The sequence below is a fragment of the Oncorhynchus keta genome, chromosome 25 (assembly GCF_023373465.1).
Source record: "Oncorhynchus keta strain PuntledgeMale-10-30-2019 chromosome 25, Oket_V2, whole genome shotgun sequence".
In the NCBI taxonomy this organism is placed as follows: domain Eukaryota; kingdom Metazoa; phylum Chordata; class Actinopteri; order Salmoniformes; family Salmonidae; genus Oncorhynchus; species Oncorhynchus keta.
In genome coordinates, this window is record NC_068445.1 from 20,524,775 (window position 1) to 20,539,653 (window position 14,879).

The 14,879-nt window shown below is 46.0% G+C and overlaps 1 protein-coding gene across 16 annotated transcripts in view; it reads left to right on the forward strand.

Moving 5' to 3' along the window:
- The window catches only part of LOC118358384 (ankyrin-1-like), a 209,168-nt gene that overhangs the window by 23,590 nt on the left and 170,699 nt on the right, over window positions 1-14,879 (forward strand). The window contains exon 1 of one of the 16 annotated variants that reach the window (XM_052478823.1): window positions 1,301-1,426. The exons of 14 other annotated variants lie outside the window; for them this stretch is intronic. In XM_052478823.1, coding sequence (XP_052334783.1) covers window positions 1,301-1,426 — 126 coding nt within the window. Of the gene's footprint in view, window positions 1-1,300; window positions 1,427-14,879 lie in introns of those variants that run through there. One more of the 16 variants, XM_052478826.1, reaches the window with a different exon arrangement.

The following is a 14,879-nucleotide window of genomic DNA, read 5'->3' on the forward strand; positions in this document are numbered from 1 at the left end:
TTGCTGGTGTTATTACCGCAGCTCAGAGTGTGATATAGAATAGTATGTTATTGCACACACAAGCAGCACGCACAAATATACACACACACTCTGCACCAGCAAGCCTGCATGGGTACCAATGGAGGAAGGGGGAGAGGGAGCAAAGAGAGAGTGGAATAGGGAGAGGGTGGGGGAGCAGTGAGAGCGGGAGAGGAAGGTAGCAGCATAGTAAGCGAGTGAGAGCGAGGCAGTTTTTTACACGCATGTTTTGGAATGGGTTTTTTCTTCTCTGGTCTCTTGTTGAGTGAGGGTGATGATACTCAGAATGCCTGTGATGCTCAGTGCATCCCACAGTCCATCACTCTGTCCGCAACTCCCTCCACAGATGTACAAGCAGCAGGACTATTAGAGAGAGGAGAGAAATAAAGAAATAAAAAATTGCAACAAGAAACCAAATCAATGCAGCAGCAAGAGGAGGGAAATTTGACTTTCACTTAAAGCTGTTCAAGCTGTTCTATTCCTCTGTCCGTCCCCCTCTTCTTAATCTTTATATTTTCTTAGAAGGTGGTCGGAATAGTTTCACAGGAATGCAGAACACGAGAGGAAGAGGGACTTTAGAGGCTAAAGAGAGAGGGAAAGGTAGAGAAAAAGAGACAGAAAAGTCTGCAGCATCAACTGCATTCCCCCTGTTCTGTTCCCTTGTTGTGGTTCAGAGTGAGGAGGAACGGAGGAGCAGGGGAAGAAGGAGCAAAAATAATTACACAGGGAATGTGTACATGAGTGAGAGAGAAGGGGAGAGGAAGAGATAGAGAGAGCGGGTTCTGTGATGCTCTGCAGTAGCATCCCACAGCAGACGGCTGAGGACTGCCTCCCTGTGTGTGACTGTACTGCTGAAGAGGAGGAGGAGGAGGAGGCAGAATGTGAGCACGCCATCAGACGCTGCAGGGCCATACGTAGGAAAACACACTGGCACCATCAGCATCCGCCCACGACAGGCAGGACCTCCAGCACTGCAACCCCCAAGCCCCAGCCCAAACCCAGGACCTCCAGCACTGCAACCCCCAAGCCCCAGCCCAAAACCAGGACCTCCAGCACTGCAACCCCCAAGCCCCAGCCCAAAACCAGGACCTCCAGCACTGCAACCCCCAAGCCCCAGCCCAAAACCAGGACCTCCAGCACTGCAACCCCCAAGCCCAAGCCCCAGACCAAACCCAGGACCTCCAGCACTGCAGCCTCCCAGCTCCCCAGCCCCAACCCAGGACCTCGCCAGGCCTCTACCACCTTCATCTCCACCAGACAGTCGTCTCAACCAGGCTGAAATATGGCACAAGCCGCCAAACATCTCCGCAAGAATAAGGATTTAGAAGCCCAGATTGAGGCGGAGCGAAAGGAGAAGGAGGAGGATAAGGCCAAGAAGAGGAACCGATCGCGGGATAAAAAGCGCAAGGTAAGGGGTCCACTCACAGGGGGTCGGAGGGGATGGGAAGGGGGAGAGATGGAGAGGGGGGCAGGAGGGAGAGAGACACCCCCCTTCTTTCTCTCTCATGCTAAGCTCTGATCAGGGGTGCTGGGGCACACATGGACATATACTGATGCATTTCTACAGTGTGTGCACAGTGGCACTGGCAGACATGTACTGTGCATACAGACATGAGGAAACTGTAAACACACTGCATGCTCTCCTACTCCTCTTCCTGCTTTACTGACTGTCCTGTGGCAGAACTGTCCTATGGGTCTGTCTGGTACTCTACCTCTTTCTCTCTCTTCTTTTATCTCTCTGTCGCTCTCTCGCTCTATCTGCGTTAAGTATTAAGGAAGATGGAGGTAGTTTTGCGAGCCAATGCTAACTAGCGTTAGTGCATTGATTGGAAGTCTACAGGAACAGCTAGTGTAACGGATGTGAAACGGCTAGCTTAGTTAGCGGTGGTTCGCGCTAAATAGCGTTTCAATCGGTGACGTCACTTGCTCTGAGACCTTGAAGTAGTGGTTCCCCTTGCTCTGCAAGGGCCGAGGCTTTTGTGGAGCGATGGGGAACGATGCTTTGTGGTTGACTGTTGTTGATGTGTGCAGAGGGTCCCTGGTTCGCGCCCGGGTATGGGCGAGGGGACGGTCTAAAGTTATACTGTGACATTAGCATGATATAACAAAACTGTAAACACCAGTTCATCTGACTGGGGAAGAAGCTAAAGAGCCTCATTGCCAAAATCCGGAACTATCACTTTAAGGAACTGTTCTAATGACTGCTGACTAAGGGGTAATACATACAGTGCCGTGCGAAAGTATTCGGCCCCCTCGAACTTTGCAACCTTTTGCCACATTTCAGGCTTCAAACATAAAGATATAAAACTGTATTTTTTTGTGAAGAATCAACAACAAGTGGGACACAATCATGAAGTGGAACAACATTTATTGGATATTTCAAACTTTTTTAACAAATCAAAAACTGAAAAATTGGGCGTGTACCAATACCAATACCAATCATTGGGTTGTGATAGACTTGTGTTGAACAATTACAACAGGTTTCACAGTTAATAAGTGCACGTGTTCAGCATTCCGCTCAGCCTTTTTGATATGTGTGTGTGTGTGTGTGTGTGTGTGTGTGTGTGTGTGTGTGTGTGTGTGTGTGTGTGTGTGTGTGTGTGTGTGTGTGTGTGTGTGTGTGTGTGTGTGTGTGTGTGTGTGTGTGTGTGTGTGTGTGTGTGTGTGTGTGTGTGTGTTGAATCAAATCACATTTTATTGGTCACATACACATATATAGCAGATGTTATTGCGGGTATAGCAAAATTCTTGTTGGAGTGGCATTGACTAAAATACAGTAGATTGGAATACATTATATACATAAGAGATGAGTAAAGCAGTATATAAATATTATTAAAGTGACTAGTGTTCCATTATTAAAGTGGCCAGTGATTCTATGTATATAGGGCAGCAGCCTCTAAGGTGCTGGGTTGAGTACCAGGTGGTAGCCGGCTAGTGATGGCTATTAACAGATCTTGAGATAGAAGCTGTTTTTCAGTGTCTCGGTCCCAGCTTTGATGCACCTGTACCGACCTCGCCTTCTGGATGATAACGGGGTGAAGAGGCCGTGGCTCGGGTGGTTGATGTTCTTTTTGGCCTTCCTGTGACATCGGGAGCTGTAGTTGTCCTGGAGGGCAGGCAATGTGCCCCCGGTGATGCGTTGGGCAGACCGCACCACCCTCTGGAGAGCCCTGCGGTTGCGGGTGCTGATAGCCCGACAGGATGCTCTTGATTGTCCATCTGTAAAGGTTTGAGGGTCTTAATGCAACTCACGATACAAATTTCAATAACCCGGCCAAAGAATTGGGGAATATTTGTTATTTAAAAATAAATGCCCGCAGTCATCTTGTGCACTAGGTTAATAGATCAAACAGATTGTGTTCATAATTTTGTCTGTTGCATTATTTTTTCATTAATTTTTCATTATTTTTTTATTTCCTAAATCAGCTGATATAGCCAGCCCAGTAGTCACATGGTACATTTGTTTACAAAGAGCCCACGGAGCAAACAGAAGCTTTCGTGATGTGATGATCCACTGTTGTGCAGTGCAAGAGAGGTGGTCAAGTTACACTTGAAATTCTCTACTAATGTTTACCAGCTAAATATCTTATAAGATATGCCAAAAAAAATCTCTCCAGCTTAGGGCTCCAACTATGCATTTGGTTTGCTCACTTGCTTGCTAAGTGGCTAGCTTGTAAAATCAAGCTTCTTGGGTTACAGCAGAGACAATCAATCCTTTCTTGGATCAAGAACCCTGCCGTCTGATATTTGTTTTGTGTGTGCAGAAAAACTTTAAAGATTGTTGTACAACTTTATGAGCTGGCGTGTCTGTCATTGCAATTTGTTTATGTTCACTTGGGCTTGTTAGCATTTAGCGACAGTGCACAAACTAATTCCTGTCTCCCATTATTTCTATTTGTATTTATTAGGGATTAGTTTCTGCCAAGGCAGCAGCTACTCTTTCTTGGTCCAAGCACATTGAACAGTAGTCCGGGTGTAACAGTTTTGCTTCTGTCTCTCTCCTCGCCCCGAACCAGGGACCCTCTACACATATCAACAACTGACATCCTCGAAGCATCGTTACCTATCACAAAAGCCGCAGCCCTTGCAGAGCAAGGGGAGCAACTACTTCAAGGTCTCTGAGAGCGAGTGACGTCACTGAATGAATCACTATTAGCACTCACCCCGCTAACTAGCTAGCCATTTCACACCGGTTACACATCCTACCTTTTGGCATCCTACTTTTCCGCAGCAACCAGTGATCCGGGTCAACAGCATCAATGTAACTGCATTGCTTCCGTCCCTCTCCTCGCCCCTACCTGGGCTTGAACCAGGGACCCTCTGCACACATCCACAACTGACACCCTCCCACGAAGCATCATTACCTATCGCTCCACAAAAGCCGCAGCACTTGCAGAGCAAGGGAAACACCTACTTCAAGGTTTCAGAGCAAGTGACGTCACCCATTGAAATGCTATTAGTGTACACCCCGCTAACTAGCTAGCCATTTCACACCAGTTACACAGGTGCCACAAATCTAAGGCCTGTAGGACCTGCCTTGTTGAATAGTGTTGTTAAAACCTCTTAAGGATGTGCCCCTTTTCTTCAATTTTTGCCTAAAATGACATACCAATATCTAACTGCCTGTAGCTCAGGACCTGAAGCAAGGATTTGCATATTCTTGGTACCGTTTGAAAGGAAGCACTTTCAAAGTTTGTTAAAATGTGAAAGGAATGAAGGAGAATATAATACAATAGATATCGTAAAAGATAGTACAAAAAACATTGTTGTATTATCATCTTTGAAATGCAAGAGAAAGGCCATAATGTACTATTCCAGCACAGGTGCAATGTAGATTTTGGCCACTAGATGACAGCAGTGTATGTGCAAAGTTTTAGACTGATCCAATGAACCATTGCATTTATGTTCAAAATGTTTTATCAAGACTGCCCAAATGTGCCTATTTTGTTTATTAATAACTTTTCATGTTCAAAATTGTGCACTCTCCTCAAACAATAGCATGGTATTATTAGTACAAGGAGATGTGCTCTTCACCTTTGCAAGGAAATTAGCAATTAGTGCTAGTACTTCAGTCTATTTTCTCAGTGGCATTTGTAAGCGGAGGTCTCTCTGCAAAACTAAGATCGTCACCGAAATAAAGAGGTTCTGCCGAGTTGTTTGAGTTGTTAATTTTCTGATTATCTTATTTAGGCTTTTTGTGGCTTTGGCAAATATTGGTGTGTTTTATATACCTGCTCGCTCCTCTCCCTGTAGGCTTTACAGACTCTCCCCACCCCTTGGTTGCAACCCTTCTATTTTAGTGTACCCTGCGTGAATAATGAGTGTGGAATTCCTGGTCTCTGGCAGCATTTGCCGATCTGCGGTCAAGAATGCAGAGTTCATTTCTATGCTGTCCTTTAGTCCCTTGTCTTTTTGGTCCTGACAGAGACATAGTTCACCCCAGAGAACACTCCTACAACAGCTGCTCTCTCATTTGACTACGTGTTCTCTCATAGTCCGAGAGTATCTAGTCATCGCGGTGGTGGCACAGGGCTACTTATTGCTTCTTAATCAAGCTTTTTCAATCTCACTCACCTGTCTATCTCCTCATTTGAATTTCATGCTGTCACTGTCACTTGTCCACTTGTCATCTATCGCCTCCCAGGTTCCCTTGGAGAGTTCCTCAATGAGCATGACACCTTGATAAGTTAATTTCCTGACATTGGCTAACCTATCACCTCTCCCTTTTGCTAAATATTTCTCCCTCCTGTCTCCTGATTGTGCCTCTTCAACCCTACTCTCCTCCCTTTCCACATCCTATGACTCGCACTGTCCCCTTTCCTCCCGGCCGGCTCGGCCCTCCCTGTTTGCTCCGTGGCTCAGTGACTAATTTCAAGCTTACAGAACAGGGCTGCAGGCAACTGAGCAAAAATGTAGGAAAATGAAACTTTCGGAGGACCTATCATCCTTTCACTCCCTCCTCTCTACCTAATCTCTTCCTCTATATCTGCTGCTAAAGCCACTTTATATTACTCTACATTTCAAGCTTCTGCCTCTAACTCTTTTCCACCTTCTTATCCCTCATTAATCCCTCCTTCCCACCTCACTCTTTGCGGATTACTTTGTCAACCACTTTGAAAAGAAATGAAGTTGCCGACCACTGCTCCTCATTCACTCAGCCTATTGAGTCCACTGGTCCCACTCACACAGAACCACCCTATGCCTTGACCTCTTTCTCCCCTCTCTCTCCAGATGAAATCCTGCAACTATTGACTATTCGCCACCTGACAACCTGCCCGCTCGATCCCAACTACTCCTCCCTTCTCCAGACTCTTTATTTTCTTTCCAAAACACTTGAGTGTGCTGTCTCTGGCCAACTCTCTCTATCTCTCTCCGAATAATCTTCTTGACCCTAATCAGTCAGGCTTCAAGACTGGTCACTCAACTGACACTGTCAACCATCAGATCCTCCTATCCACCGTCTCAGTGCTGGGGGTCACAGGCTCTGCACAGTCTAGGATTGCATGCTACCAAGCAGGCCACTTATACCAGGTGACACTGAGAATATCTGTGTCTGCACTACGTACTCTCAATACTGGGGCTCGGACACTGAGAATACCCCCAGGGCTCGGTTCTAGGCCCTCTCCTATTTTTTCTATACACCAAGTCACTCAGCTCGGTCATATCCTCAGATGGTCTCTCCTATCATTGCTATCATTGCTACTCCACAACTTTACTCCTTACCCCCTTCTAACACCCAGGAGGCAACATGCATCTCTAAGTGCCTGGCAGATATCTCAGCTTGGATGTCAGCCCACCACCTCAAGCTCAACTTCAATGTGTTACCCTCACTACCTTCAGGCTATGTTCAAACCCTACACCCCAACCCGAGAAAAGGTCAAAGACTAAAAACAAGAATAGACATTCCAACGAAAGAAGAAGAGACATGTACGCTATTGAGAAGGAGAACACTGAGGTGATTGACACATCAGATGAGGAAGTCACAAGGTTACCATGTTTCTCCCTTGCTAGAGGGGCAGCCGATGCGTATGGAGATTGACACAGGGGCAGCTGTATCTCTTGTGTCTGCTTGTGTCAGAGAGAGTCTACAAAAGACACTGAAATACCTTCCACTGCAGCCAGCACTCACCATGTACAATGATACATGTAGACAATTGCCTACCCTCCATCTTAAAAAAACATGGAGAAGTCTTTAATGGAGAGCTGGGTAGCATGACAGACAGTGATGCTTAGCATTAAGCCAGACAGCAAACCAAAGTTTCTGAAAGCACCAAAAGTTCAGGCTGATTTGGACGATCTAGTCAATAATAAAAGTAATGGAGCTGGTCAGCGTGTATGAATGGGCTACACCCATTCGTACCAGTTCTTAAAAATATGGTGGAATCAGGAAATGTGGAGACTTTAAAGTCACAGTTAACCATGTGTTGTCCACTGAGCAGTATCCACTACCTCACACCGACAACCTTTTTGCGGGCTGAGCCGGAAGTCAGAAGTTCAGCAAAACCAACCTCTGCCAAGCCTACTTGCAGATACACGTGGATGAAAAGTCAAGAGGGGCTCTTCAGGTACTGTTGTCTACAGTTTGGAATCACAAGTGCTCCAGCGCTATTCCAGAGTGTGATGGACCAGATCTTGAGATACAGTCACAGCCGTGTCTATTCACCCTCAAGCCGATACCACGACGGCCCTCAAGGAAACACAGTGGAAGCCACATATCCTGAGGCCGCATTTATTTTAGCTGGGGATTTTTTAAGTTCAGTTAACACATTGACTGTAGTACTCACGCTGAGTAAACATTGAACCACTGCTATTCTCTCTCCTGGGATGCCTACAAGGCCCTCCCACGCCCTCTCTTGGGCAAATCAGACCACGTCAAAAACTCAAACAGGAAATATCCGTATTAAGGTCTATTCAACACTGGTCCGACGAATCGGAATCCATGCTTCAAGATTGTTTTCATCACGCGGACTGGGATATGTTCCGGGTAGCCTTAGATAATTACATTGATGTATACACGGGCACGGTCACTGAGTTCATCTGGAAGTGTGTAGGGGATGTTGTTTCCACTGTGAATATTAAAACCTATCCAAACCAGAAACCGTGGATAGATGGCAGCATTCCCGCTAAACTGAAAGTGCGAACCACCGCATTTAACCATGACAAGTTCACTGTTACATTCTGAAACTGTCACAGTTGCTGCTGGCTGCACTGAGCCACGTAAAACAACGGAAACCCATCCCCACCACCTAAAACATGTCAAATGCAGATCATACAAATAGGACGTGTTTTTCATTTGTAACCTTGTGTGGTGGTTTCAGAGGCGGCACCACAGGTCCTAGAATGGTGTGGGGGGAATTGTTTTCCTGGGGCCCAGAGTTTTTCCTGTTCTGGTAGTAGGTTAACTCCAGACCCTAGTTGTAGCATATGACATAGTAATAAATCAGCTGTAAAAAATGGTTTTATGTGGGCAATGACATTGGCTATGATGGGAACAGATCATTTTTCTAATCAGGTCATAGCTCGCTGAGCTTGCTGGATGCAGGGTTGCATCATGTAGGCCTTTGCATCAGTAATAAAAAAGATACTCATTCAGCATTTCATCACTATTGTGCTGATTGAAAACCTCTTAAGGATCTGCCCGTTTTTAAATTTTCGCCTAAAATGACATACCCAAATCTAACTGCCTGTAGCTCAGGACCTGATGTCACGCCTTGGTCATTGTATTTTGTGTTTTTGTTATATGTTTGGGTAGGCCAGGGTGTGACATGGGTTTATATGTTGTGTTTCGTATTGGGGTTTGTATTAATTGGGATTGTGTATGATTAGGGGTGTGTCTAGTTAGGCTTGGCTGCCTGAAGCGATTCTCAATTGGAGTCAGGTGATTCTCGTTGTCTCGGATTGGGAACCGTATTTAGGTAGCCTGAGTTCACGTTGTATTTTGTGGGTGTTTGTTCCTGTCTCTGTGTTGTAGTCACCAGATAGGCTGTAATTAGTTTCACGTTTCGTTGTTGTTTTCTTATATCAGTTATTTCATGTACCGCGATACTTTCATTAAAGTCATGAGTAACCTACACGCTGCATTTCGGTCTGACTCTCTTCTTACAACAGACGAAGTCGTTACACCTGAAACACCCACCACTCACAGACCGAGCAGCGTGTGAACTGGCAGAATCTAAAGGAGGACGTTATGGACGGCAGAAGCATGGAGTATACTACGTGGGAAGAAATCGACAGGTGGGTGGCCGACCCAGCGAGAGTGCCCGCATTCGGTGAGTGCAAGAGGGCTAAGACCGAAAAGGAAAGCACGGTGATGCAGAGCGAAAACCGGGGGGGAGAGCGCAGAGAGAGAGTGGCTGAGTCAGGAGTCAGACCTGAGCCTACTCTCCCTGTTAATCGTGAAGAGCAGTTGCAGTGGGAGAGGCTGCACCACTTGGAGATTTGGACATGGGAGGAGGAATTAGACGGAAAGGACCCTGGGCACAGCCGGGAGAATATCGCTGTCCCAAGGAGGAAATAGAAGCAGCTAAAGCGGAGAGGCGCAGGTATGAGGAGGCAGCACGGCGACACGGTTGGAAACCGGAAAGTCACCCCAAACAATTTATTGGGGGGGGGGCTAGAAGTGAGAATAGTTATGCCAGGTAGGAGACCTGCGCATACTCCCTGTGCTCACCGTTGGGCTAGAGAGACCGGGCACCAGGTGCCGCACATACCAGCCCTTCCTATTGGCCAGGCTAGAGTGGGCATCGAGCCAGTTAAGCTTGGGCAGGCTCGGTGCTCAAGAGCTCCAGTGCGCCTGCACGGTCCGGTCTATCCAGAGCCACCTCCACACCCCCCCCCCCCTGTAGCAGCTCCCCGCACCAGGCTTCCTGTGCGTGTCCTCGATCCAGTACCACCAGTTCCAGCACCACGCACCAGGCCTCCAGTGTGCCTCGCCTGTTCAGCGCAGCCAGCGCTTTTCTCCTCTCCTGTGCTGCCGGAGTCTCCCGCCTGTTTAGCGCAGCCAGAGCCTTTCTCCTCTCCTGCCCTGCCGGAGTCTCCTGTCTGCCCAGCGCGGCCAGTGCTCCCAGTCTGCCCAGCGCGGCCAGTGCTCCCAGTCTGCCCAGCGCCGCCAGTGCTCCCAGTCTGCCCAGCGCGGCCAGTGCTCCCAGTCTGTCCAGCGCCGCCAGTCTGCCCAGCTCCGCCAGTGCTCCCAGTCTGCCCAGCTCCGCCAGTGCTCCCAGTCTGCCCAGCGCGGCCAGTGCTCCCAGTCTGCCCAGTGCTCCCAGTCTGCCCAGCGCCACCAGTCTGCCCAGCGCCGCCAGTCTGCCCAGCGCCGCCAGTCTGCCCAGTGCCGCCAGTCTGCCCAGCGTCGCCAGTCTGCCAGGATCCGCCAGAAGTGCCAGTCTGCCAAGATCTTCTAGATCGGCCAGACAACCTGAATCATCCAGTTCCACCAGCCAGCCAGGATTTACCGGAGCCTACTACCTGCCTGAGCTTCCTCTCAGTACTGAGCGTCCTCTCAGTACTGGGCTTCCTCTCAGTACTGGGGTTCCTCTCAGTACTGGGCTTCCTCTCAGTACCAGGCTTCCTCTCAGTACCCGGGCTGCCTCTCTGTCCCGGGCTGCCCCTCTGTCCCGGGCTGCCCCTCTGTCCCGAGCTGCCCCACTGTCCCGAGATGCCCCTCTGTCCTGAGATGCCCCTCTGTCCTGAGATGCCCCTCTGTTCTGAGCTGCCCCTCTGTCCTGAGCTGCCCCTCTGTCCCGAGCTGCCCCTCTGTCACGAGCTGCTCCTCAGTTATGTGGGGATCTGGGTGAGGACTATTAGGCCATGGTCGGCGGAGAAGGTGGATTATCCCAGGACGCGAAGGGGAGGAAATAGGACATTTATCGAGTGGGGTCCACGTCCCGAGCCAGAACCGCCACCATGGACAGACGCCCACCCGGACCCTCCCTATGCTCTTGAGGTGCGTCCGGGAGTCCGCACCTTAGGGGGGGGGGATTCTGTCACGCCTTGGTCATTGTATTTTGTGTTTTTGTTATATGTTTGGGTAGGCCAGGGTGTGACATGGGTTTATATGTTGTGTTTCGTATTGGGGTTTGTATTAATTGGGATTGTGTATGATTAGGGGTGTGTCTAGTTAGGCTTGGCTGCCTGAAGCGATTCTCAATTGGAGTCAGGTGATTCTCGTTGTCTCGGATTGGGAACCGTATTTAGGTAGCCTGAGTTCGCGTTGTATTTTGTGGGTGTTTGTTCCTGTCTCTGTGTTGTAGTCACCAGATAGGCTGTAATTAGTTTCACGTTTCGTTGTTGTTTTCTTATATCAGTTATTTAATGGACCGCGATACTTTCATTAAAGTCATGAGTAACCTACACGCTGCATTTCGGTCTGACTCTCTTCTTACAACAGACGAACGTCGTTACACCTGAAGCAACGATATACATATTCTTGATACCATTTGAAAGGAAACACTTTGAAGTTTGTGGAAATGTGTATTTAATGTAGGAGAATATAACACAATAGATCTGGTAAAAGATGATACAAAGAAAAAAACAACCGTTCTTTGCAACCAAATCTGTAAGAAGTCCAGGCGGGTAAATACTTTCTGAAGGCACTGTATATATTGTATACCATGCTAGCTCACTGCTAATGTACATAGTGTGTTTATGGTGCTACGTCCTGCTCACTGGTATTAGCCGCTACATGCTAATCTCTAGTCATTACATTGTGTGCATTACAGCTGTTACTGTTAGTCTGTGCAATATGCTACATTGCTATTAGCCTTTGCTGTTGTGCAATAGATTCCCTGTTTCCTCTATTCCACTGTAGAAAACAACTATCACTGTCACTTTCACAATTTTTCCTTCTTGTTTGACGTATGCGTGTGTCTGTTTGGTGTGGTAATAAAGTGTGAGTTGTATCCCTGTCTCCTTCTGGTCATTTTCGTCCTCTTATCGGGACTCTGGGATAGTTGCACCTACAGTAATGCTAAAACGGCACCCCGTTCGGAGACCACCACAAGGTGGCGCTCTTTTTCCCAGACCATTATGGGTATTGTGTTTTGAGATGATCACGTTCTGGATAAATGGTTGAACTAATGGGTATAAAGACGTGGTTATAAAACCCACAACACAAAACAAGCATGTTTTATTTTTACACATTTGGATAGAAGTATGTGTGGTCTACAACACAAACACGCAACCACTGTACCCTAGTTGAACTACTCAATATTTTGTATTTTTACAGGGAGAAGGTTGTTTCCTGCAGTGGTACTGTATCTGTATACTGTATGTTTGGACAAAAACATTTGACAGTGGCTTCTTTAACTGTTCCTCAGTTTGGCACCATATGAAAGAGGTGGCATCAGGTGATGGCTCCAGTCTGGTACACTGCGCCAGACACACAAAAGCTGTTGGACATGGCCAGTTATGCTAATCTGGGTCTGTGAGCACTGATGCATCTCCCTCTGTAACTGTTTTCACTATCAGACAGCAGTGTGACATTGGCCTGGTCTCAAAACAACTTCAATAGCAATGTATTTTACTCCACTGTCTGACTCACCCAGGTGTTTCAAGATGGTCTGTAGCTCTGCAGGTCTTTAGCAACGTCATCCTATTACACACAACATTGTTATTAATGATTTTCCTCCTCTGGAAAAATGAGCGTTGTCACTTTGGGAACAAAGACCTATTGTTCCAGTGAGCACAGAGTTTTTTTCTTTATGTTTGTGTTTTTGTGTCGGCATTTAAACCCATTCTATTCAGGGAACTCTATGTTAAATGCTATCGAGGTAGAGATATGGTGGAGATATTTTGTCTACTTTACCTTGCTCAGATTTCATTGTCATGTTAAGGCCTACAGTCCTCAGAACATTAACAACATATCTATAACACAGGACCTTGGATACTTCCTCATGTCTCTTACCTATTGTTTTATATTTTATACTGTGATATGAATAGATAGAACACCAAATATCTGACTTCAGAAAATAAGTGGAAATAAGTCAAACTGATACATTTAAGACTAAAATGTATACTTCTCCTCTGGTAATACAGCAAAGGTCAATTTAAAGCTATATAACCAGTTAGAAAAAGTATTTCAATTTGACAGTTTGAATTTGAATCTGTATTTGGCCATTTGGGGACTGATTTGCTCCAGATGCCAACCCAGCTAGCACATTTAGGTCTTTGGAAGTTGTGGGAATGTACATGTTTGGTTTCCCATTGGTTCTGGGAACGAACCCATACTTTCCTTGACAGATGAAAATGTTTTTTTAAAGTTCAGAAAATTTCACCTTTTCTGGTAACGTTTATTTTTAGGTTGCAGGGAGGTTCTTTGAACATTTTACTATGGTTCCCTGAATGTTTTCATTAACGTTCTGATAATGCAAATGATAGGTTATTTTAAGGTGATAAATAACATTATAAGAACATGTTACAGTAAGACATTTAATAACACTGCTAGCTTCATTAGGGTTAACTATTTTGAACTCTAAGCACAGATAGGACACATGGAAATTCATTTGCTTAATGATTAATCGTGTAAACACATATTTTTTTTATTGTGGTGCTGTGTCAGTTAGATTCAAACCTATGATGTTCTGTTCTATATCCATGGAATTAGTCCACTGCGCCACCAGGATGGAGCTGGCATGCCATGTTTGTTTTTTTACCCATACAAAGCTGTTCCTTTTAGTCTATTCAAGCAGACCCCACTTCAAAGGAAACAAGGACTCATTAAGATCAGGTGTGGACAATTGGGCACGGCCAACACACCTGAACACATTTAACAAGATAAAGGATAGAGAGAGTTTTGTTGATGCTGAAAACATAATGTACTGTATATGTTTTTAAATAACATTCAAAGAATGTTCCCTGAATGTTACTAAAGTTTTCTTGTGTTTAAAAAAAATGTGTTCTTAACGTTCTTGGAACATTTTGAGAATATGCCTTTAAATAGAACATTGAGGAAACGTTGTGCTTAAGTACTGAAATTCACACAGAAGAATGTTGTTTCTTAACGTTCTTGGAACAATTTGAGAACAAGACTTTAAAAAGAACCATGAGGAAAATTGTAGGAAAAACTATGCTGAAGTACTGAAATTTCAATAGAAGAACGTTGTTTCTTAACGTTTCCAATGTCAAACCAGTTGGAGAACATTCCTAGAGCATTACCAACATTTCAATTAAATGTAACCATGTTTGAACATTTAAGAAACGTTCTGTTGAAGTAATGAAATACCAAGAAAATAACCTTTGTTTTTTTCAAGTGTCTTATGTGCGGAGAATGTTCCAAAGCTAACAAACTATCCTGCGCAATTCCTAGAAAGTTGTGGCAAGGTTTTATGCAAAATAACCATAGGACAACCATGCTATCACCACGAGCTAAGAAACATATGGTTCTCAGAACATTATGTGCTAGCTGGGAATTATCTTAGTACCTTAAGGATGATTTGGTTCATGTGTCCCTGTCTTCCTTTCTTCTTCTCCTCCGCTCTCTCTCTCTCTCTCTCTCTCTCTCTCTCTCTCTCTATCTCTCCGTCTCTCTCTCTCTCTCCGTCTCTCTCTCTCTATCTCTCTGTCTCTCTCTCTCTATATCTCTCCATCTCTCTCTCTCTATCTCTCCATCTCTCTCTCTCTATCTCTCTGTCTCTCTCTCTAACATCTCTCTCTCTATCTCTCCATCTCTCTCTCTCTCTCTCCATCTCTCTCTCTCTATCTCTCCATCTCTCTCTCTCTATCTCTCTGTCTCTCTCTCTATATCTCTCCATCTCTCTCTCTATATCTCTCCATCTCTCTCTCTATCTCTCCGTCTCTCTCTCTCTACCTCTCCGTCTCTCTCTCTATCTCTCCATCTCTCTTTCTCTATCTTTCCATCTCTCTCT